The following is a 23,361-nucleotide window of genomic DNA, read 5'->3' on the forward strand; positions in this document are numbered from 1 at the left end:
TTGTATCTTTATCAAGGGTTACAAATAAAGTTCCCATGGAAAAGATTGAAACCCTGTATTGTGTGCTTCTTATTAATCGGACATAAATTATAAGTAACTGCAGGGGAAAAAACTTCTGTGACGAGTTTATTGCTCTTTTCTATAGTATAGAGGGATGCAGGCAAATACTGTTTTTTACAATAGGAAAGCAAGTCAGTGGTCAAGCAACATGTAAGCTTCTGTCAGATAAGCATCTTTGCATAAAGAAGTTACTGCAAAATAAACCTAGATAATAAAAAAAAAAAAAGGCCAGTAGATTTTCTTACAACACAGGATGGAAAGTGAAGAATAACAGCTTTGTCTTATATTCAAGATAATCTACACATAATCACAGAATTCATTTAACAAGTGCAACACTTCATAAGTAGCAGGAAAAAAAACAAAAACAATATTTGGTCTGAAGAAAACTAAGAGACATTTTTACAGAGGATGTCATTGAAAATGCAAGGAATTTATTGGTGAGAGGTTTGGTACCTGTGCAGTAAATATTAAGCTGTAATGAAGTGATGGTTAGCATAAAGACTGGAGTATACTTTAAGTAGCCTGGCTTCTCTTTGGTAGGGAAATTCACCCAGCAGCACCTCTGCTGCAACGACACGTTGTGGTTTTGCAGCAGTTACACAATGTTTTGTAATAAAACATTTACCTTTTAAAGGTGCCGGTGATAAAGGACTTAAGATAATCATTCAGCTATTGCCCCTTGTACAAGCTGCCAAGGACCATGACCACGAAGTGGAGTTCGTTATAGTTTTGTCTCTGATGGGATGAACAGAATTAAGGCAATTCAAGGTGCTTATAGACAGAATTAGTTGCTTTCCGACATTTTTCTGCTGCTGCCTTGTCTGTTTTCCTTAAGGCTAATGTTTAGTGTATCAGTCTTTGTATATCTCAGCAAAACCCAATCAATTTATTTGGCTAAATATGAAACTATTTCTTTAGTTTTTAAATGTGTGAAAACAGACACTTACTGACCAAAATGGAAACTTCAAACTGTGTTTTAAAGTCCCACATCAGGCAAACTACTGGTGTCATACTTTTGTTGTGTATTATGCAGTATTCACAGTACAAATTTGAATATATTACATTTTCCTATTCACAAGTGCTAATTCTAGGCATTTCCTCTTCATATGATTAAGTTAAAATGTTTGAAGAAAGCATGGCTTTTTTAAGTGGCTTTTTCACTTTGCATCGCTGAATAGATTTAAGAAGAAATGGTAACACTGGACTTGGGCAAATCAAAACAAGCCCAAATCTATTAGTCAGGAATGTCAGTATAAATACAGGGCACTTTATACAGGATAAAGTATAAATATAAGAACAAAATAAATAACTGATTGGGCTGGAGGACAAAAATGTACATAGAGAAAAAAGATGTGTTTTACTTTACTATTTGTGTAATTTAGCAACTGAATGGTAATTGACTTGTGTTTTGGAGCTTTTTTTTTTGTTAATGTCTGTCAGTATTGTTTAGGGACTAGTTCATTAATATAAAATTGTGAATGGAAATATTGGAATAGAAAGTTTACTATAAAAGTGGTAACAAATAAGGCACAGGTTAGTCTGCAGATTAAAAATATAAAACCAAAGACATTACAGAGACATTCATTTCTCACCATAATGTCCCATGGATAAATAAGTCAATTAGGAAAAAGAAACTTTTATAAAAAAAAAAAAAAAAAGATTTTTTTAAAGGAATGACTACCATTTCTACTCACACATTCTAAGCTCAAGCAAACTGTGACAAATGTGTATTAAACTAGAGGTGCACAGTGATTTTTTTAATATTTACATCCAATGATGAACTGCTTACAAAATCCACATGATTTGTGGTTCGTGTCCTCTCCCGCGCCACCGACTAAATATGCAGACGTCAACTTGTCTCTGTCAGTGCAGATAGTTATATTTACAAAATGGCCAAACAAGCAATCAAATTCACCTTGTTATTCCTTTCATTTTTCTTCCAGTAATACAAACATAGAGTCAGAAAGTATACAATGATTGTCAAAATGTGTCTTCAAGTCTAGGTGGTGTAACACTGGTGTTGCATTAGGTGTTGATGTAAAGCACTGTAGTCATGCCTTGCAATGATCTAGAAAATCCTTCACGTGTCCACTGTCATAGTTGTTTGACAGTTGTGTGCATCATTGTCCAAACAGACGAAAATCATGTCAAAAAGCACCTAGTCTATGGTCTGATGACAAGATGAGCATTTCAATGAATGAAGAGGCTGGAAAATGTCAAAATATAACAGTATATTATCTTCAGACTTAGCCTTGATTTAGGCTCCTGGTCCAAGCTTAATGTATGTCTGATTGCATTTTAACACGATACTAAATCTGGCAGTGGGGCTAAAGTTTTCAGGGGGGAAGGGACAAGTTCTTTGGCTGTCAGAGCTGAGAATGAGCTGCATTTAAGCTGCTGTCTTGTGTAAAGACTCTAGTCTAGCTTGTTGCTAGCCAGCACTTGGGTGTTTGTGTTGCTTTCACCAGTGCTCCAAGTGAAGGTCCATAGCTGAGTTCAAGTTAATGTCTGTGACATCCAGGAACTCTGTGTTGAAGATGCTGGGGCCACTGGGTGGAGCAACGCTGAAGGCTGTGGCTGAGCTGGGCGGTGTCAGATCCAGCCACTCCATGGTTTCCCATGGTGTCTCGCTGAAGGTCATGCTGACCATCCCCTGCACCTCTGGGATTGCGGACACCTTGGAGCTGATGGGCGACAGAGGAGTGTCCATCCCATCTCTGTTGGGCAGAAGCTTTTCCCGTCCTGTTCCTTCTTCAGTAGCCATTTTAAGAAGGGCCACTTCTCCTCCCCGACCAAGTGGACTTCCCAGAAGACTCTCCAGGTGGCTCTCAGTGATGTGATTGGCCGAGCCGTCATAAGGAAGCTGGCTGGGGGACAGGTGTTCATAGTGGCGATGAAACCTCGGGATGAGGAAGCTGGGACACCCTGGGGACACAGTAATGTGAGGCACAACTTTGGTTACAGAGGACCTCTCCCTCTCTTCTTTGGCGTTAGCTGGCATCTCTTGAAGAGAAAGTGGAGAGGAGGGAGGGTCACAGCAGGTAGTGGGGTCTGATACCAAAGTGTTGGGTTACTGACTGTCAGGTGAAGTTTTAAACCAGCACACTTGGTTATTTACATACACAAAAGTACTGGAATGGCAATTAGGTACTATTACAGAAATATATGAAAAGTTGGGTAATATCTCTGTAATACCTATGTAATAGGGGATCATATTTGATCACAAAGTAATAGGGGGTAATGATTCTTTAAGAAAATGTAAATGTGGGTTATTATAGCAATAAAAATTAAATAAAGTCATTTATGGTAAATACTAAAGTACTCGGTTAAAACTAGAACGAATGAATGTATCCTGGTAATAGGAGGCCAGAAACACATAACGTGGAAACATCAGGAGCAACAGCAATTACAGTAAAACCGACAAGTAAAATGCTAAACTATATGTTACTACTTAATTTGATGGTAATGTCTGTTATAGTAAAGACCTACAACATAAAGTATCCCCATCTTTAGCTCACAAACCCCGTATTTATGACCTATACTGTCATTACTGAGATTTTACTGCACTATTACTGTGTTATTATAATATCACACTACTAATATCCTGTTTTACAAAGTACATTAAAGTGTTACATAAACAAGAGATCAACATGTGCAGTGACACCTACGGTTTTATTTCTGGTTTCTCATATGATGTGTTGACTTTTACCTTACCTCCACTCTCTATGAGCACATCCAAAAGTTCATCCATCTGCTGACTTCTGGTCAATTGCTGTAATGGTATAAGAAAAAATCGCATTATTATTATAATGTTTTACACCCGAAGACTCTTTTAACTAGTTATAATAAAATTAGATTCACTAATTTAAGGATTTGGCATGAATAATATGCAAGCTTTCAGAAGTTTGCCCAGTTCTGCAGAATAAAGTTACTGTAATATTGGAGTCAGATCAGTTAATTCGTTAAGATCCAAAATGAGAGTAGATGTCACTAAAAAGACAGACATTTTGTCTTTTCTGGCGTAGCGATAGGACGCTAGTAGCTCTAGTTGTTTTCCAATGTCAGACTGTTGTAATTTACTTTGCCTACAACATTAGCCAGAGTCCAACAAATAGCTTCTTTTAGTATATTATATACTTTAACAGAAAGACACCGATCTTCAGCAGCCAGCTATTGTAACCTGACTGATGGATTTGTGAGGCCAATATAACCATTGATATTTAGCAAAATATCAGGTTATACCTTTATTTTTTAGATGATGCTTTTCGGAAAACAAAACAAAACATTTTTCTCTAGTGCACAAACTCTAAGCAGCTATTCATCCACTTGCCCATTTAAGACTTACATCTGCTTCAAACAAATTTCTGAACAACTAAAAGTCTGGTCTGTTTGAAAGTTGGCACAGTGTGAAAAGTTAGTCCAGTGACCGAAGCGAACGAATGAGTAAAAGATGTGCAACACAGGTGATGGACTCAGGGAGACAACAAGAGAAGACAAGAGGATAAAGATGAAGACAAAAAGAGGATCAGAGCAACGCCGATAGGTGAAATAAAATTTCTGGCCAGCCATGAATTACTGAATTTTAGCGTGGATTTAAGTTTACCTGCTTCACTGCATCCTCATAGCATGGGGGCTGTCTTAAGTCAGATGCATCTGAATCTGAGCTACTGAAGGCAGGGGGGGAGACCTGGCCCTTTTGGCCAACATGCCGAGGAGAGGGCAATACTGACATCTATATGGGAAATAGGTGAAAAGTGACACCAGGTCACCAATTAGAATAGGGGAATGTAAATGTCTTCCAGATGAAAAGAACTTGAAATCAGGCCTTTGCGTTTAAGTATTGTCATCACATCAACTATGTAACTTTAGTAAAGAAGTTGGCGTTGTGTTCTAGTGAAGGAAAAGTCACTGACGGGAAGGAACATGTAATGAAAACAGATGAACTCCCAAAGCGTGACAATAATCCCATAACACAAGACAACTATACAGAGTCAGAGACAGGTCACAAATGAATGGAAAAGAAGAAAACGGTTATATGAATGTGAAGCGTTTCATATGAAGTTCTCTACATTGCGACGGCAGGGCTGCAGGGTTACCTTTGATTGCATATTCTGGTTCTCAGCCTTGGCTGAGGTGCTGTGGTTAAGGCCGCAGTCAGCTGAGCTGGGAAAGACTCCCTGAAGGCCTCTTTGGTCGGAGGGATAAGAGCGGACTACCTGCTGCCCACCGCTCTTCTGCTGTCGTTGGTCAAGCAAAGTGTAGACGTGTCAGAGAATAACATAGTAGAGAGAGCACATACGTACATAAAGGTAACCATGAAGTAATTATTATAATAATAATTAATGACAGAAAAATTGGATGGTTTGCCATGAAACCCAGTACAGTACAAAGGGTTTGTGGACCAAACCCTCAGGTCTTCGGTGAACCCCTGATCAAACTGCATGAAACAATCCCGTTATCAATTAGGCATGAGTCTAAAAAACTATGTGAATCATATGTTATGGCCTTTGCAGTCACCAGATGTCAACCCTAAGGGACCAGCATGAGACAAGCATGATTTCGGAGAGTGCTCTCATCACCGTCATCAAACTGACAGGATGTGGCAGCCCAACACTCAACTGACAATATGAGTAAAGGGTTTGGGCTCAGTATTAGTCTGTATAAAAAAAAAAGGGCAGTGAGAGCTTGTTTGGATCGAGCCCCAGGTACAATTGTGTTGGCTGATAATTTGAGAAAGTCTGGGAACAATTGGTTGAAGTAATTTATCATTACTGTGACCATCTTTACATGTCTGACTTTTCCATGGAGCTTTACCGAATGGTAATGCTTTCCATATTTCCATCATACCTGCATGCTGCGTGCTCTGCTGTTGCCCTGTGGGTGACTGCAGCTGTCTCTTCCCAGCGGAGGTGACAGCAGGTAGGGGTTATTAGGAGACGAAGGCTGGGGGCTGCTGGAAGGCTTCCCCCTGGGAGAGTCTTGTGGTGAACACTCTGGACTGAGGAAAGACGACATAGTGGAGGGGCTGCCAGTGGAGGGGGCTGTGTCCATACACTGTGGCCCACCCGGGCCCCCCATGTTGTGTACAGAAGTGGTGCAGTGTCCCATATCCTCCATGCAGCTGCCTGGAGGGCTCTTCAGGTGTTTGGGGGAGGACAGAGGACAGCTGGAGGACAGGGACATGGGCTCCTGTTTGATAGTCACCCCGAAGAAGTGCTGGCCCATCATTGCTGAAGTCTGCTGGTGGTGCATGGTGGGGTGGGATGGAGGGGGGACGGTATCCTGTGTTGCCCCATAACAACGTTTCCTCTTGTGGAGCTGCATCTTCAGCTCTTCAACCTAACAAGCACGGTCATAAACATGTTACTTCCTGTGGAATCATGCTCTACGTGTCATTATTTCATTGACTGCAGTGGCACAGAAGGTGTTGCTATACATTCCTGTGTTGTCCTGCATTCAGTATGTGCTTGCTTTGTTTAAGCCCATTTTATTTTAAATCTATGTGCAGAAATTCAAAATGGAATTTTGTCACCACCTAGTGGTGGTTTTATAGAAAGGCAACAAGCTCCTGCTGCCACTTTCTGCATTCCAGATGCAATAATTCCAAAAATTCACCACAGAGTCTTAAATGAGCAGAGTTTGTTCAACAGCAAATTGTATAGTCCTCAGAACATTTTCAGACATTAATACTTAATATTTTATACACATTGTGTTGTCACCCACCTGCCTCTGCTCCTGGTGCAGCTTCCACGTCAGCTCCTCGATCACCTTCTGCTTTTCCACCAACATTTTGTCTTTTTCAGCTTCAAGGCCATTCATGCCTCCACCTTCTCCCACCCTCTGTCCTCCACTGCCCAGGCTGCTTCCTCCCAAGCCATCGTCCATGCTGAGCTGGGCCGGGGATGGCTGCAGGGTGAACTGCGTTGGTGAAGACATGGGCACGTCACTGAAGCTGTCAGGGAGCGAGCCGCTGAGGGACAGCTCAGATGAAGCTGGGGAGATAGGAGGGCTGGAGGAGGTGCTGGGGTAATGGTAGTAGCCTCCTTGGGAAAGAGCGCTGGAAGAGGACGGGGACTGGTAGGAGGACAGGGACCCGGTGGGTGTGACAGGGAAGGTCACTGTGGTGATGTCAGAGGAGCCAGATGGTGAGGAGCTGGTGTTGGAGTCCTTGAAGGGCCGGAGTCGCTCAATGAGTGCAGTCTTGGTACCTGAGACAGGCATTCCACGCATACGCAGGTGCTGCCTCAGCTCTGACACCTTACAGACCATAATGTATGGATTAGATGGGTCATTTTGTGTAAAGTGAACTGTCTGGATTTCAATTCCATTACCACCTACTTTGAGGTCATCCAGATTGGCAGGCAGGGGCCCAGGTTTGACTGGTGAGATGTTACTCTGGTTGGGATATGTGTTCTTGACTGGGGAAGATGAGTTACTGTTGGCTGTGCTGGACGGACCACTGGAGCTACAAGCTGATATCTGATCACTGGCTCCTCTAGAATGGGACAGGTAAAGCAGGTTAACCCCATACAACACACAGTAAAGTACCCACAAACCCTGTGAAGTACTACATTCTAGTAAAACCATTTTTACTCAAAATAATGCACTTTTAAATATAGGTTGCTTCAGCTTATGAGTCAAAGGGCTGCAATAAATGTTTAAGTCTTGTTCTTGTTTAAGTCTTGTTCTACTTTAAGTCTTGTTCTACTAAAAAATGATGCTTTGTAATGTTATTTAGATTAAATATTGCACATTGTGGAAACTGTATTGTTTGATTTATGTTGGTCAGTTTATTAAAAAATCAGGTATTTGTTGGAAGTCGAATTCAACAATAATCGTCCTCATCATTTACCAAGGTTTTTATTATTGTGAACATTTTAAAAAAGCATGAGCTAATTTCCAACCTTCAATGTTTTTTCACATTTATTTTATTTTCAAATTAAACATGCTAGAAAGTCAATACACTACATTCACTCATTTCATCCTTTGAAGTAAAAAGACTTGAGGTCAGAACAACTCTTACTGATTGCTGACAAGAATAACTGAAAATCTCAAATTAAATTAGATTGGAAATATTTCAGCTTCTAAACTAACATGGCAAGGACTCCTGAAAGTGCTCAGAGTAATGAAAAGTCAAAACTGACCATTGAGCATTTGCTGATGAAGACTGTGTGATACAATAAAAAAAGTCCAGCAAAGCTTTTACTGTTCTACACTACACCAACTAGTTTAAATCTGTGACCCCTTAACAAAGCCTGTCCCACTGAAAAGTGAAATCCTTAGCAAATGTGCAGTTGAAAGCCCCAGAAATTAAGCTAGTAAGTGGACCTTGAGTTTAGATTATTTATCAGATGTATTCACTGCGATTTGCCCCTGAGTGGGACTCACCTCTGGGTCTGGGCTGGCGGCTGAGGCTGGTAGTTGAAAGTGGACTGTCTCTGCTGAGCCTGGGCCTGTGAAGTGTTTGTGTGCTGCTGCGACTGCTGCGACTGCTGTGTCTGTGAATGTGCATGAGCGTGTTTCTGCTGGCTCAGGATCTGCAGCTGCAGGAAGAGCTGCTGCTGCTGCAGCAGTCGGGCATAGGCGGAGTCCATGGGCGGAGGAGATTTCTCTGCCTTCTGGTCTGGAGGAATGTACTGGTGGTACTTGAGCTTCTTCACCTTGGGCTTCACATCTTTGGGTTTCTTGTGTCGGTTCTTGTCTGATGTCTTGGACTGTTCGGAGTGAAAAGGGACACACGTTATGAGCTGATGGTCTCATCTCAGCATCTGTTACAGTGGGAAGGATGAGCTGACCTTGACAATAGCAGGAACAGATATTGTGGGAGAAGCCTGGCTGTTGTTGGCCCCAGACAGCCCTTCATCCTGGCTTTGATCAGGGGGGTCTCTGGCTGAACCGCCCTGTTCACAAATACAGCCAAAGTGAATGATTTTGCAAAGCACATAGAAAGTCCGTCAGCTACTTTTTACAGTTGACATCCAATTAGCAGATTAACTGAAAGCAAGAGCAGGTTTTACTGTGTTTATCTCGTTATCATTCTTTAACTTCATGCTACTTTATACAGTATGTTTACTCCACTACATTACAGGGCAAAATATGACTTAACTCTGCATAAATCTGACACCTTATCTTTGCCGTTAATTTGCACATTAATAGTGAAAAATATTGATAAGATTGAATCGAAATTATAATCAAATATAGAGTCATCTTTAAAAAAGGCACTGCCCTTAAAATCATTTCACTTAATAAACTACTAATAATGATACAGTATTACTATATTTAACCCAATAATACATCACATAGTACAGAGCACATACATTTATTTAAAGGCTACAACTTGCAACATAAGCTACCATGAGATGCAAAATCATTTCACTTTACACTCATAAGCACCCTGCCCAGTATTTCTGGAAACCCTTGTTATAAAATCACAGTATATGAGAATACTGTAGTTTTGATAAGTGAAATTCTCTGATTGGTTAGAAAGTCCTTAAAGAAACTAGAAGTTCACATCTGCACTGCTGCCAGTGCTGTTCTGTGAGTCTGACTGCATCTCTGCACAGAAAGATACTTACAGCAGTATTTAAAAAAACAAAATGAACAAACTTGAGTTAAGCTACATTTTGACTGACTGACTGATAGTATTGCGGTGCTTTAGGGGTTTTCATCGCTGCCTGTGGGGAACATGAGTGGACTGCTTTCATCCAACAGTTTGACATTTAACAGCACATTATGTCCACTCAAACTTGTAAATGCAAAGTGTGGACCAAGTGGTGGCATCCATGGAAGTACTCCATTAGTGAAAGAGGGATGTTTCATGGATCCCAACCAGGAATATGTGCATATCACAGCGGTTTGAGCAGCATTTAAAGCACACAAGAAACATGCGAAGAGAACCGTTTCTATTATTACACAAATTGATTGTGTTTAGACAGAATGTCCTCTCTCACTGGCAACACCTTATACAAAATCACACTAAACAATTACATCATAGTATATATTAAAAGTACCAGTTGATTAAACTCATTGAATATTTGCTGAGATTGTTTGTGTTGTCGATATGTATTCTGGCTTGTCTGTGTTTTCTTCACCTGCATACAGTGCTAATTCCTCCTCTGGTATTATGAGGTTGAATTTAAGATTCTCACAAACCAGTTAGTTTACAATCGAAATAGAATAAATATCCCCCAAAATGCACATGTACTGATGTTTCCGCAGTAAAAGAATTCCAGAAAGTTCTAAACAGACATTCTGCAGTGACACAACACAGAGAAAGTTGAGGATTCAGTTGGAAAATTTTAGAGACACCAGTTGAACAGATGTAAACAAGCTGCTCTGCCAGGAATTTCAATCAAGTGACTGTTACAGATTACAACCGTTGAAATGAGGTCATCATGAGGGAAAGGTAAGCTGTGCTGGCCCATGGCTCAGCGTGCAGGAATGTGACACCTGCCCGGGTCGATTTAGTCCAACAGTCAGTGGAAAACAGAGGAAGGGCAGTTTACTGAGCCACCACAGGAGGGCAGAACAACCAAAGCAGTGAAAGCAACTACTGGAAGAAAAGGCAGAGAGACGGAACCAAACAGGCACAGAAGTCTGAGCAAGTGGGGTCGTGTGTTTTTACCTGTCGGGGGCTCGTGAGGGCAGGTGAGGAGGAGGAAGAGGGTGCACTGCCAATGGCCTCAGATGAAGGGCAGGCTGAGCCCTGTGACTCATCACTGTGGTGCTGCTCTGGAGACAGACTCTCGCTGCTGCTGTCCTCCTCAAACGCGTAAGAGTCCTCCTGTTTAGGGAACTTGCCATGGTTTACTGTAAGAGGAGAGCAGCCAGGGGAGAGTGGGGAGGTCAGTGAGGTAGTAGCTGCAGCGATTAAAGGTTTTCTTTTAAACATTTCAAGTTGTAATACAGCAATGTGTATCTTGGGCAAAAGAACTGAAGGAATTCTAGATTTAGTGTATTAATAATATATGTGCATTATTTTATTATTATTATCTTTGTGACCTCCGTCTTCCGTCAGCTATTTGACGCCCAACTACTTCGTCATACTTTCAGCTAGAAACACCAATCAGACTCCAAAACGTTCAGCTTATAAAGGAAATTATTGGCTTTTTATAATCTTTTATACTTTTAAAAAACGATGACGCAATTGACATCATGAATGACATCACATAATTAACTTTGAAGTTTGCCTTAGCAGTATATGAGGAAGCAACATTTCATTTCAGCTTTTTTTTTTAGCAAAAGCAACATTTTCAGAAACATCTTTTTCAGCTTTGGTTGGAAAATCTTTTCAGCGCTTAAGCATTCAAAGTGCATTTTCTCTTTGGAAATGGTTTGTCTAGTTTGTTATTTACAATTTTCCAGACATAGAATTGCGCGCACACTGACAAAACAGCAGAGAGGCCCTTCAGAGGCTACGTAAAAGATTTGTGACTGAAAAATTTTGAGACCAACATAAGCACAGCGTACAGATGTTGGCATGAGACAAAAGTATATTATCAAGGTATTTTGGATTTACCTCGGTGACCCTGCCAATAGGAAGGATGGAAAAAAAATAAGACTTATTCTTAGATGTTTGACACAGGAAAGACAAACAGGAGAATGACTGTTTGTATCACTCCTGCTGCGCAATGTATATGTGTTCCCCATGTGACCTGTGGTATTCACACACTGCCGCTCTGTCACTGACACCTAGTACGACACTCAGCCCAGAGGTGTTACGCAGTGTGAGTGACAGACTGACACTGTACATCTACCCCTGCCCTGATTGGCTGAGCTGATAAGAACACCAGCTTTCATTGGGAGCCCTGAGAGCTATCTAACAGTGGTAAATGTTGGTGTGTGTGCAGAGGTGTATGATTCTCTTTTTGTGTCCAAACATGTGACAGCCAGGAACAGATGCTGGTTTCAATCACAGCACCAGGCTCATTCTATGCAACTCAGTGACCTCACAATACGCACGCACGCACGCACTGCGCAGGCAGGCACGCACATACACACACACACAGCTTAGAGCGCAGCATTGTCCTAAAGGCCACTTCCTCCCACCTGTTCATGTTTAACTCCTTCACTTTCTGTCAGGTTCATGCGTGAGTTTGCTCATTATGCTTTAAGTCAGCTTGATGTCACCAGGAGATTGAAATGGCTGAATTACAGGAAATCTGCAAGCCATGTACACTTCCGCTTTTCAAGTGCACGATTCACAAGTTACAGAGGGTCACATACTTTCTAGAATTACAGGACAGAGGTTGAAACAGTCACTGGGAGTGTTGTGGAAGGGCATGTGGAGGTTTAAGGTGAGGGGTGAAGGCTGCAGGCAAGGAGGATGCAACAGCCTGGCCGTGTCATAAAGGTTTGTAGCAGCTGCTTGGAGCTGCAGGGGCCAGTTACAACATGGACGAAACGTACACACAGGTACAAGCACACATAGACACATGGATGCACTCAAACTTAAATACACATCGCCACTTTGAAAAAAAAAGGGTGGACCCAAATACAGCTGCTGCTCATCTCAATAAATGGTGCTCCCCTCCTCCTGTAGAGGTAGTGTAAACCAGCTGACTGCAGCCCGCCTGCTCCTTTACGCAACATGTTTACAGGAAGCTTAAGGGGGCAAACATAAAACCGCTAAAACATCAGAGTCTCAAAAACACACAGCCAAGTATGATATAGAGAGACTGAGTAACAAGTTGGGGATTCAAAGACAAACAGTGAGAGGTCAGAGCTGCGCAGTGGGGCGGCAAACGCTTAATGCCTCATGCAGCACCAACTCAATGCAGCGTCTAAGTTAAATCAGACCCCGAGGGCTCCCTAAGCACTCGAGTCCACAATACGTTCGCGAACACCGATGCAGAGCAGCTCTTCTGGAAGAAAACCAGTATTTTCAGTGCCACAACAGAGACATTTCAGGAGATCCAGACTGGCGTGAGATGTTTTCTGGAAGAAGCATGATGCTCTAAAAATGTAAATAACATTCTTTGTGCAAGGAGAAATGAACAAATACTTTCCCCTGCTCATAAATCTGAAACACATTAAGGAGGAACAACAGGAAACAGGTAGTTTGATACTAAAAGTCCAACGGAATGTCACGGTGGAGAGCTGAAAAGTTCAAGACTAGTGAGGCTCTTTGATACCAGTTGACTGTTTTAATGGTAAGAAGTCTATGAATGCATTATAGATTAGAGATAAGCCTTGGGTTGCCAGGTTGAGAAGTATAAATTGAGTAAAAAAAACCCAAAAAAGGATGAGAATGCTTCAGAATCCTGCTTAAGGAGCTTAATGTTGCTGGGAAGAGGGACATCAGGACTATCTTGCTAAGCCTGCTTTCACCGGAGTCTGACTACGTAAGCAGAAGATATAGGATGGATGGATCATAGACTCTTCTTACTGTCTACAATTTAAAAATCTTAACGACATCATCTGGAGGAGGAAGAGCAGGTTGACCAAGACGACAAACTCCATAGTGAGACCAACAAGACGACATAAACGAAAAACTCCTCTGCATGATGTCATCATCAGACATAGAAGCTGAGAGATGCATCAAGGACAGAAACTTTATTGTGTTACCAGTGCTCCCTAAAATAGACCCAGAGAGTAGAGCTCTGAAAGTCATCGGACCAGTTTTTCTTACTCATTTGTAGGTAAAATCACCTTGAAGTTGAAGTTAAAATGTGGAACTTTCATCTGTAGATTTATTGTTCTGCTTTTGTTTCTACTGTCGTTACGTTGCATTGAACCTTTTCAGCACACATACACAGACTAAATGGAAAGTCCACACCATGCTACGCTCGCAAAGCTCTTTGTGGTGGAGGAACATAATATACATAAAAGATCTACAGTAAACACTCTACTTTTAGTTGGTGCTTGTTTGACAAAAGGATGTGAGTGTGTTGAAGTCCAGCAGTGCAGTCGTTAAAGTACATGCTCGTTTGAGTAGATTACAATCTCCAGCAGAGTGCTTTGTACTGCTTAGTAAATGACTTGAACAATGGTTTGTTAATATACACACACGCAGAGTGAGTTGCATGCTCTCGCTTAAAACAAGACCTGGGGACAAGGTTGACTACTAAACACACAATTGTGGAGTCACACAGGCGGAGATGCAGTAGGTGTTACGGGGGTGTGACGCTACACGGCAAGGTCTCTCTGCTGATACCTGACGTTGTGACTCCAGAGTCTAGGGGAATTATATTCTTTTGGACGAGCTCCAGGGGCCCTGGCCTGAAAGCCAACTTCTGGTTCAGGTCCTCAGCGAGCCGAGCTCGCTTCAGCCTCAGCTGGGCTTCTAGAGAGGAGCCGTCTGAGGCCGGGTCTGGACAACACACAGCAGGACCACACCGTCAACAACACAAGACACACCAGGGAAATACTGCCCAAGTCTCTAGATACTGCAGTAGTGTTTTAAAACACATGTGAAATAACGTGAATTACATTAGCATCAATTCTATAAATGGAAGCTATGCAAGAACATTTATTTGCAACATTATCTCTACACTATATTGTAAACTATGTAAAAAAAAAAAATTGTTTCATCATTGATAAACTGCAGATATGCAACACTACACACCTGTCTACAAGTTTTTACTGTGCAAATATACAATAAACAATTTTTATTCGGTGTGAACACGATCTGACCCTTCTCTTAAATCAGAAGGATTTTATATTGGATTCTTCAGTAACATTTAAACATGTAAACATGTGTATATTGCAATTTACAAAATACATTTAAACCTTTATCGAGCAAGGAACCATCCCCAAGGCTTTAAAAACATCATCCCCACGTCATAAAGTACCACGAAGCAGGACTGGAATGGAATGGACTTTGACAGGGGATCAGCCTCGTCTAGTTTGAGAGCACTTTTCTAACATGATTACATTACTATGTTACTAAAGTCTGTATTTGTGCACTTTCTTGTTTACAATCTTTACGTAAGGTTTGAAATTATTCTCAGAATCCTTTTGGTTACGTGCATGTGACTTATTAAACTAATCAAAAAAATTATAATTTCGTCTCATACCCACCAATACCATTCCAATCCATTAAAATTGAACATTTCCAAGTGTTTTTATCAGTCCCCTAAAAGGGTTAAACCAAACTTCTATGATTATGTTTTCCTTCAATGTGTGTTTTCCCCTATGATCCATATCTTTCCTGCTACATTTAGGACACTTCCAAGTAAAATCCCTTTGATATTTATAATTACCATAAATTAAAGTAAATGATGTGATTTACTTAATAGTCCTATTTGTTTACTAAATATTAATGTAATCTATTTCTTCTTTATTTTATTTCATTAATCTTTAATCCCGCTCTTGTTTTGCCAAACCACTGTGCCCGTGGCCTCCTTCAGCTTTCAATATTTGAAATTCCCTCTTGGATCAATTCTAACATCTGTCCAGCTGCTCCACTACCTGTTCTGCCAGACACTTTGAGCACTAGAAAAACAAATAGAGTGGCTGTAATGAAAGGGCTGCAGCGGGTGAGATTTTCAACCTTTCAAAGTCTCTCTTTTAAATCCAGCATAAATAATCAGGGCCAGAGCAAACCTGCTTTGGCCTACACTTCTTCCAAAGGAGTTTAAGGACAGATTACCGAGCCGCGAGGGGAGCACACCAAATCAGTTTAATTATCTAAAAACAAGAAGTAGCAACTGCACTTCTTTGGTTTTTTTATAATATAAAAGGGATTTTTCTGAGTGATGAAAAAGGATTTAGTGCTAGGATGAAATCAATGATATTGAGCTTTGAACTGGACACCATAGGATGTATAATGTAATGCTTCTTAATAAACCTAAAAATAAATTCACATCAAATACCAAAATGAAGCTAAGATTAAACAGTCTCTGTAAACATAAGAAAGGAGGACGGTACAGAGTATTGGGGATAGATGATATGAAAGATGAAAAAGAAAATATGGGACAGAAATAACTTCAAAAAAGACAGCTCATTACAGAAAGAGTGTTAAGTGTTTTAAAAAAAATCGGAGAATGTTTCAAAAGAGGTGGTAAATAGGATGAAAATTATGTCCTTTAGGTTTAGGATAGGAGATACAAAATGGATGAATGGTGGACATTAATGTCGAAAAAAAAAAAGGAAAGAGGAATAAATAAATGTATGTAAAGCAATGTAGCAAAGTAGCAGAAAGAGAAAATTAGGAAGAAGGATAAACAAAAAAAGGAATATTTTCAAACTGAAATACAAGATGAAAAAGATATGGAAGGCCAGACAATCAAAAAGAAAGAAAGGAAAAAAAGAAAGAAAAAATATGTTAGGTGGGAAAAGGGTATAAGAATGGAGAGAGAAATTGAAGAACAGCAGCAGATTGACATAATAATGGGAGGGAGGAACAAATTAAAAGAAACAACAAATGTTATTTGAAAGAATTTCAATTTTAATTTGATAGAGAATTTGAAATAAGGAGAGGGTGGGAGAAGGAAAAGAAATAAGTAAATAAAAATGTAATAAAAACCTGTAATAAAAATAAAAACTGAGGCAGGTGAAGGAAAAAAAAAAGACAAATAAAAATGAAATACAAAGGAGGATGATGGAGGGAATAAAAGCAAAACTGAAAAAGGAGTAAATAGATGTCATGAGTCACAGGTGGTCATGTGATGAAGAAGCATGTGTGCAGCATCCAAAGCTTAAGTCCTGGCTGGTGAACCTTTGCTGCATATGATATTCCCCTGTCTGCCCTGGTTGCTTGTCTCTAATAATGTCTGCTGTCAGACAGTACGGAGAGTAAATCAGATGATCCAGTGTGGCAGCATTGATCCTCAAAGAAGAGGTCGGGAAATATCAGCTGGCAGTCTGTAGCGTGCACGATGACATCATCATCTGTTTATAACCTCCTGCCTCACCTGTCAGCAACTGAGCCTGAGTCGACATGTGTTTAAACCGTGTAACCAAAGTGCCTGAAATCGTGTTCAGCCATGGCTGGAACTGTCTGCTCGGGTATAAAGTAACGTGATCTGCTGATCCGTCTCAAGCTGGTTTATAGAATGTTAATAACCGTTCAGCTGTGCTCAAAAACACACACACACTTTAATCCCTTTGCCATACATATACCTGGTGACTGTATCTTTCAAATGTAAACACTCCACCCAGCGGTAAGAGGGATGGTGCATTAGGCAGGAGTCGTTCTCTTTGTGTTTCCATTCACTTAGGATTGAAGCGCTGCTGCTGTGGAGATGAAAAGTGTGTTTTTCTGCAGGAAAAACCACAGTAAACCTGCAGCTCTCGCTCTATTATCTTTATGAGGAAACATTAGATTGTATGTGTGTGCAGCGTCAGACCTGTGGCCAGCAGACAGTGTGTTCCTATGCAGGCAACACGCCAGTCAGGCCTGAGAGGCTGGGGCAGATTCTTGAAAAGCCTAATAAACACCAGATGTTCCCTGGGTAATATATACACAGACCCTGTGCCGTGTCCATCTCCCCGGCAGGAATAACACAGGCAGGCAGAGAGAGCCAGCCAGCATCAGAGGGATCGCGACAACAGCAGAGGAGGAGGAAGCTGTGTCGCCTCCCAAAAATGTCTTGTTTGTGGGGGGGCAGACATAAAGAGCTGGGAGGACGCATGATGTTTTGGAGAGTGATAAGACATCCAGCGCGTGGGTGTAAGCAAAGTGTGTACCAATGAATACAAGTCTTTGCAACCCTCTTCCATCTGCACCACCGCCTGCAATTGAGAGATAAACAACCAATTGAAAATTCTTTTTTTAAAAAAAGCACCTGGAGCCCCGCTGGCCAATTAGGATTCTCCTTGCTGCCTTATCTGTGACAGGCTCCTAGAAACTGATAGGGCCTCGCCGGGCCTCTGGATTGCGTTCCCCCGCACACTTACCAGCCATTTATCTGGAGGCTGGAGCCGCTGTGAAATGGCGAACGGTGCCAGAGATATCATTCAACAAATCCCTGGCCTGCAGTCCAAGTCCCCAGTCCCCCCTGTTCCTACAGACAAGTAATTTAGAAAAAAACCCAAAAAACTAACAAACAAAAAACAAAAAAACCCCGATATGCTGGCGTAGTTTACAGCTCTCGTGCTTTCTAGAACGATCCAGCTTTGCTTTAAAGTATCAAGATCTTTAAGTTCTTAGCTTTCAGGAGACAGTGCTGCTAAACAAACGCAGAATTTTGCTTCCTCGTGAATATTTGTGGCAATTGAATGAGGAAGTTACATTACAGATGCTGATGGAAAGAACAGGAAAGTACATAAGTAGCAGGAACAATTTCAGAGTCGGGTCTACACGTTATCATTACTGTCTTATATGACAGCAAAGGCCTGGGTCTCCCAAATGGCAGCTCACACTCTGGGCTGTTCTGTTTGGGCCTCGGTGATAAAGCTGAGCTGCGCTGTAAACAGGTACCGTCTATGTAAATCTAGTAGAAACAGGGACTGGCCCCGTTTCTTCGGAGGCCGAGAGACTCATCCAACTGGAGAGCATTCCTCTGCGGTCACTCACTGACCCGTCTGTCTGCTCGCTGGCTGCAGCCGTTATCTGCCTGTCTCTCTGTCTGCTGATAGATCCACCTGCTTCCTCTTTGCCTACCTTTTGAATTCGCTCCCCTGTCTACAAACCTGCAAGACCCTGCGTGGTTTTTTTTACTACAGTCAAGATGATCTTGTCCATCCTCTCTCTCACTCTCCCTCTTGTTATTTAACTGTAGTTGGCATTTTATTGTAATGCTCCATTTTTGAACAATCACAAATGTTTTTCTTTAATTTTGTACATGTCATGCGATATCAGGCTCAATCATGTGACTCATGTAGAACTAAATGGAAATGATGCTCTGAATAATACTGAATAAACCAGAGGTATCTACAATTAACACAAGAAAATGATTACTTGCTCACATCTTACAACCCTTTTTGAAATGGCCAATTTTGTATTAATTTATCATGTGCACTTTTTGTAAATGTCATTAATTTACTATAACTTTTTTCATACAATCCTTGAACACTGTTGTTACTTCTAATGAAAGATCACTTGTACAGCTCATTGCATTGGTATGTTATGTTTGGGGTAAGTTTGCATCCATTTACATAGAAATGGCATCAAAGGAAAACATAATTTCACCACCATCAGCTAGTAAAAATGTTTCAGAAGTAAGAAAATTGATCCAGGAGTGTATATAAAAAATATGTAAAATAAAAGCATGGAAAAGTGAATAGGTTTGCACCTCCCCTAAGAAATTAGATTAAAAAAAATACTATAATAAAAATAACAATGTATTTATGATCCTTTCATTTCCACTAAAGAATCTATATTAAATATTATGTTGATTCAAAAAAATATTTTATTCCTCTTTTTGCCATTTCAAAATAAAGGGATGCAAAGTTTTTCACCCAACTGCACTTTTGATGATAAACCCACTGAGAATGATCACAAAACTCATCATTTACCTCACTGCTATGATATATTTGTGTTGTTTAAGTCATTGTTATGGTTTTAATCCGTCCACTCTGATCTGTGTCATTTCCAGCTGTTGCTAAAAAAGGTTCTGCTAACCTGACTGCACACTACCTGTCCAAGCCAAGCAGACATATTGACTAGCTGCTGGACATAGTAGAGACTTCACCAGCTAAAGACACATAAGGTGGAGGAGATCAAAAACAGAGCAAAAACCAAAGTGATAATTGGACCTAACTCCATGTGAATGTTGCTTTATATGTAAAGAAGCAACTTTTTGATGTTTGCTATGATGTTTTGAGGTTAACTTCTGGGAATATTTTTTCACAGCTTGTTGTGCCAACATCACACAAATATAAAATGTTCAAAACTGGCATTTTCATAGTCACGTAATATCCCTTGTATTTATATTTGGATTATTTGAATAATCCACAAAAGACAGTTTCTGTATTATTGGTACTTCCGTATATTTAGCTCTGCAGCGTAAAACAGACATTGGTAATATAGCTTGCTTATAATTTTTAAATGTGATTTTTCATTGCTATGGAAAATGCAAGCAAACAACCTTTGATTTTCATTATGTTTGGACTCTCAGATACCTTCAAACATAGATACTGTAAAACATATGTTATCTGGATGTGTAGATACAATGGGGGTGTTTGAAAATTACTCTCTTCCAATATTATATACTTTTAGTAAATCTGGACCACAGTGTGATATATTTCCTTGTTGCTCTGTCCCTTGTCTGTTTGAGTCATACTACAGTGTAAACTCATGTGAGTGCAAATCTGTATGTGTGTGTGTGTGTTTCTGCATAAGCAGCAGCTTGGTGTTGGGAGGCGTTACTCACGAGGCATGATGCCTTGGTCTGCCAGCTGCTCTCGTGTCCTCCTCTGCTGAAGTCTTAGCTGTAGGACTAAAGTTGGAGGAGATAGATAGAGTAGAAGAAGCACAAAAATGAAAGGGGATAGATGGGAAAGAGAGGTGGGAAGACAGGTACAGGAAGAGAGACTGAGAATTTAACCTTCATTTAAAATGCAGTTGTTTTATTCTTACCTATAGTTTGATTTAGAAAATGCATAATTAAAAAATTAAAAAAAAGAGATACCCATGTGAATTTACAGTGATTAAACAGACATCTACTGAATGTGCACAGTATGTATACATACATACACACATGCAGAGAACATGGACAAAACAACACTGCATGCTCACAAATATTTCTGTGAGTAGGATTTAGGGAATGATAAACACAGCTCCTGGCTTTTAAACAGATCAGTGCAGCAGTGTGTGGTCCGTGGAGTTTGCACACGTTTCTGCGTGCTCTGTGTGTGCAGACTTTGTCTCGGTGGGAGTGTGCGGTCCTAGACACAGTGTGCCTCCTCCATGTCTGTGGGTCTGCTTGCGTCTGTGGCCCTTTTGCCTTCTTTTGCTTTCTGTGTGTTTTCTCTCCCTGCAGTTATCGCAAGGTCTTTCTGTGACATCCTGGATGTCTAACACAGACACACACAGTATGAAATGTTCCTCCTGTTCGGCAAAGCCTTAATCACTTTCCACTTCTTTTCCCTATATTGTTAATTATCTCGCTCGGGGAGGTTTTGTTTGTTCAACTTTGGCTGTGTTTTATGAATTTTCTTAATCCTTCCAGTTTTGATGTAATGACTTTCTCGAAAGTTTAATGAAATGTCTTGGAGCTCGGGTGCCACATCACAGCGCTCTCATGGGGGGGGCACCTCCACTATGTAACGCTAGGCCTTTTCCATCCAACATCTGCCTAATTTACAGCGGTTGAGCAAACGCAGTGTGACTGACCAAAACATGTAAATGACACAACCTCCGCTCAGTTTTTTGATTAGGTCTTACAATGACAAACATCTATCCATGTGCACGGAAACACGTGCAGGCAGGTTTTTAGCTTTTCTGTCATGGAAAACCCAAGGTGACAATGGAATGTAACTGTTAGTGTTAGGTAATTCTGCAGAGCTTTCTTTAAAGATGGCTGCTCAATGCTCTGTCTTATGTTTACAAAAAGGGTTATCGTGAATTACCTCTGAAGAGGAACTGCAGCTGCTGAATAATGTATTCTTTATCTTAAAAGGCTTCCTAATTTTTTAGGACTAATTTGCTTGCAAAGGCATAACCCCTCCCAAATGAATGAGTCTGAGAGACACAGTTACCAGCCACCTTTATATCGATGCATGCAAGTGTCACCTTTTCTGTCACTGAAAACTCAAAGTGAAATGGAATGTGTTAGTGTAAGCTAATTCTGTTTTGCTTCATTTATTTTAACTCCACAGGTGGCATATTACAGCTCCATATGGCTGAATGGGTCAATTACTCAACAAGTCTTAGTCAACACCTTCTAAAACCTTTGTCCTTGGATGGACACATTTTTTAAACGTTTGAATAATTACAGTGAATTACGTTATCACTCACTGACCTTTTGTGCTTCGAACACCAAAATCTAATCAGTTCCCCCTTGAGTTCTCTAACTTGGATGCTTGTGCTAAATTTGAAGGAATTCCCCCAAAGCATTCTTGCTATATCATGAACATGGGATCAGGATGGACACACATATTGAAAACATATGTGCCCCTAGCCACAGCTGTCACTGGACTGGCAACGCTTCTTAGTAGTAGTTACTAAACCAAATTGTAAGGCAACCACAAGGGGGCACAAGGTGAAGGGAACAGAGGTGATGAGAGTGTGATGGGCAGGTTTGGTTTTCAGGACAAGAACACAGAAGGACAGATGGTGGTTTACTTTGCAAAGAGGAGGGAAATGGCTGTAGTGAACACTTTCTTCCTAAAGAGGCAGGAACATAGGGTGACGCATAAGACCGGAGGTAGAAACAATTAGGTGGACGACATCTTGTGTAGACGTTGTAATCTGAAAGAGATCAGTGACTGTAAAGTGTTGGTAGGTGAGAGTGTAGCCAGACAACACAGGATGGTGGTGTGTAAAATGACTCTGGTGGTGAGGAAGATGAAGAGGACGAAGGCAGAGCAGAGGACGAAGTGGTGGAAGTTGAAAAAGGAAGAATGTTGTGTAGTTTTCAAGGAGGAGCTGACACAGACTCTGGGTGGTCAGGAAATGCTTCCAGATGACTGGACCATTATAGCTAATGTGATCAGGGAGACAGGTAGGAGGGTACTTGTTGTGTCATCTGGGAAGAGGAAAGTGGACAAGGAGACTTGGTGGTGGAACAATGAAGTTCGGGAGTGTATACAGAGAAAGAGGTTAGCTAAGAAGAAGTGGTACATTGAGAGGACTTGTATGCTAGGTTGGACACTAAAGAGGGAGACAGACAAAGAGATAGAGATGGGAAGGATGTGCAGCAGGTTACTGTGATTAAAGATAAGGATGGAAATGTATTGACAGGAGCCAGAAGTGTGATAGAAGATGGAAGGAGAACTTTGAAGAGTTGATGAATGAGGAAAATGAAAGGGAACGAAGAGTAGAAGAGGTAACTGGTGTGGAGCAGGAAGTAGCAAAGACTAGTAAGTGAAGTGAGGAGGACGTTGAAGAGGATGAAGAGTGGAAAGGCAGTTGGTCCTGATGACAAACCTGTGGAGGTATGGAAGTGTCTAGGAGAGGTGGCAGTAGAGTTTCTGACTAGTTTGTTTAACAAGATCTTGGAGAGTGAGAGGATGCTGAGGACTGGAGGAGAAGTGTACTGGTACCAATTTTTAAGAACAAGGAAGATGAGCAGAGCTGTGGCAACTACAGAGGAATAAAGCCGATGAGTCACACAATGAAGTTGTGGGAAAGAGTAGTGGAAGCTCGGCTAAGAGCAGAGGTGAACATTTGTGAACAGCAATATGGTTTCGTGCCTAGAAAGAGACAACAGATGCTGTATTTGCTGTGAGGATGCTGATGGAGAAGTACAGAGA

General features: G+C 41.0%; 1 protein-coding gene across 11 annotated transcripts in view; it reads right to left on the reverse strand.

Moving 5' to 3' along the window:
* Window positions 1–296: 296 nt before the first annotated feature.
* myocd (myocardin) overlaps window positions 297–23,361 on the reverse strand; it is a 115,647-nt gene continuing 92,582 nt past the window's right edge. For 2 of the 11 annotated variants that reach the window (XM_067489342.1, XM_067489346.1), the window contains 11 exons: window positions 20,319–20,384; window positions 14,216–14,371; window positions 10,685–10,869; window positions 8,856–8,960; window positions 8,449–8,774; window positions 6,784–7,555; window positions 5,908–6,399; window positions 5,157–5,297; window positions 4,664–4,792; window positions 3,775–3,832; window positions 297–3,063 (listed from right to left, as the gene is read on the reverse strand). In XM_067489342.1, the coding sequence (XP_067345443.1) occupies window positions 2,522–3,063; window positions 3,775–3,832; window positions 4,664–4,792; window positions 5,157–5,297; window positions 5,908–6,399; window positions 6,784–7,555; window positions 8,449–8,774; window positions 8,856–8,960; window positions 10,685–10,869; window positions 14,216–14,371; window positions 20,319–20,384 (2,972 nt within the window). In that variant the 3' untranslated portion in view covers window positions 297–2,521. The remainder of the gene's footprint in view (window positions 3,064–3,774; window positions 3,833–4,663; window positions 4,793–5,156; window positions 5,298–5,907; window positions 6,400–6,783; window positions 7,556–8,448; window positions 8,775–8,855; window positions 8,961–10,684; window positions 10,870–14,215; window positions 14,372–20,318; window positions 20,385–23,361) is intronic. The other 9 variants (XM_067489348.1, XM_067489352.1, XM_067489345.1 and 6 more) reach the window with 8 other exon arrangements.

Source organism: Channa argus, chromosome 20 (genome assembly GCF_033026475.1).
Source record: "Channa argus isolate prfri chromosome 20, Channa argus male v1.0, whole genome shotgun sequence".
NCBI classification, from domain to species: Eukaryota; Metazoa; Chordata; class Actinopteri; order Anabantiformes; family Channidae; genus Channa; species Channa argus.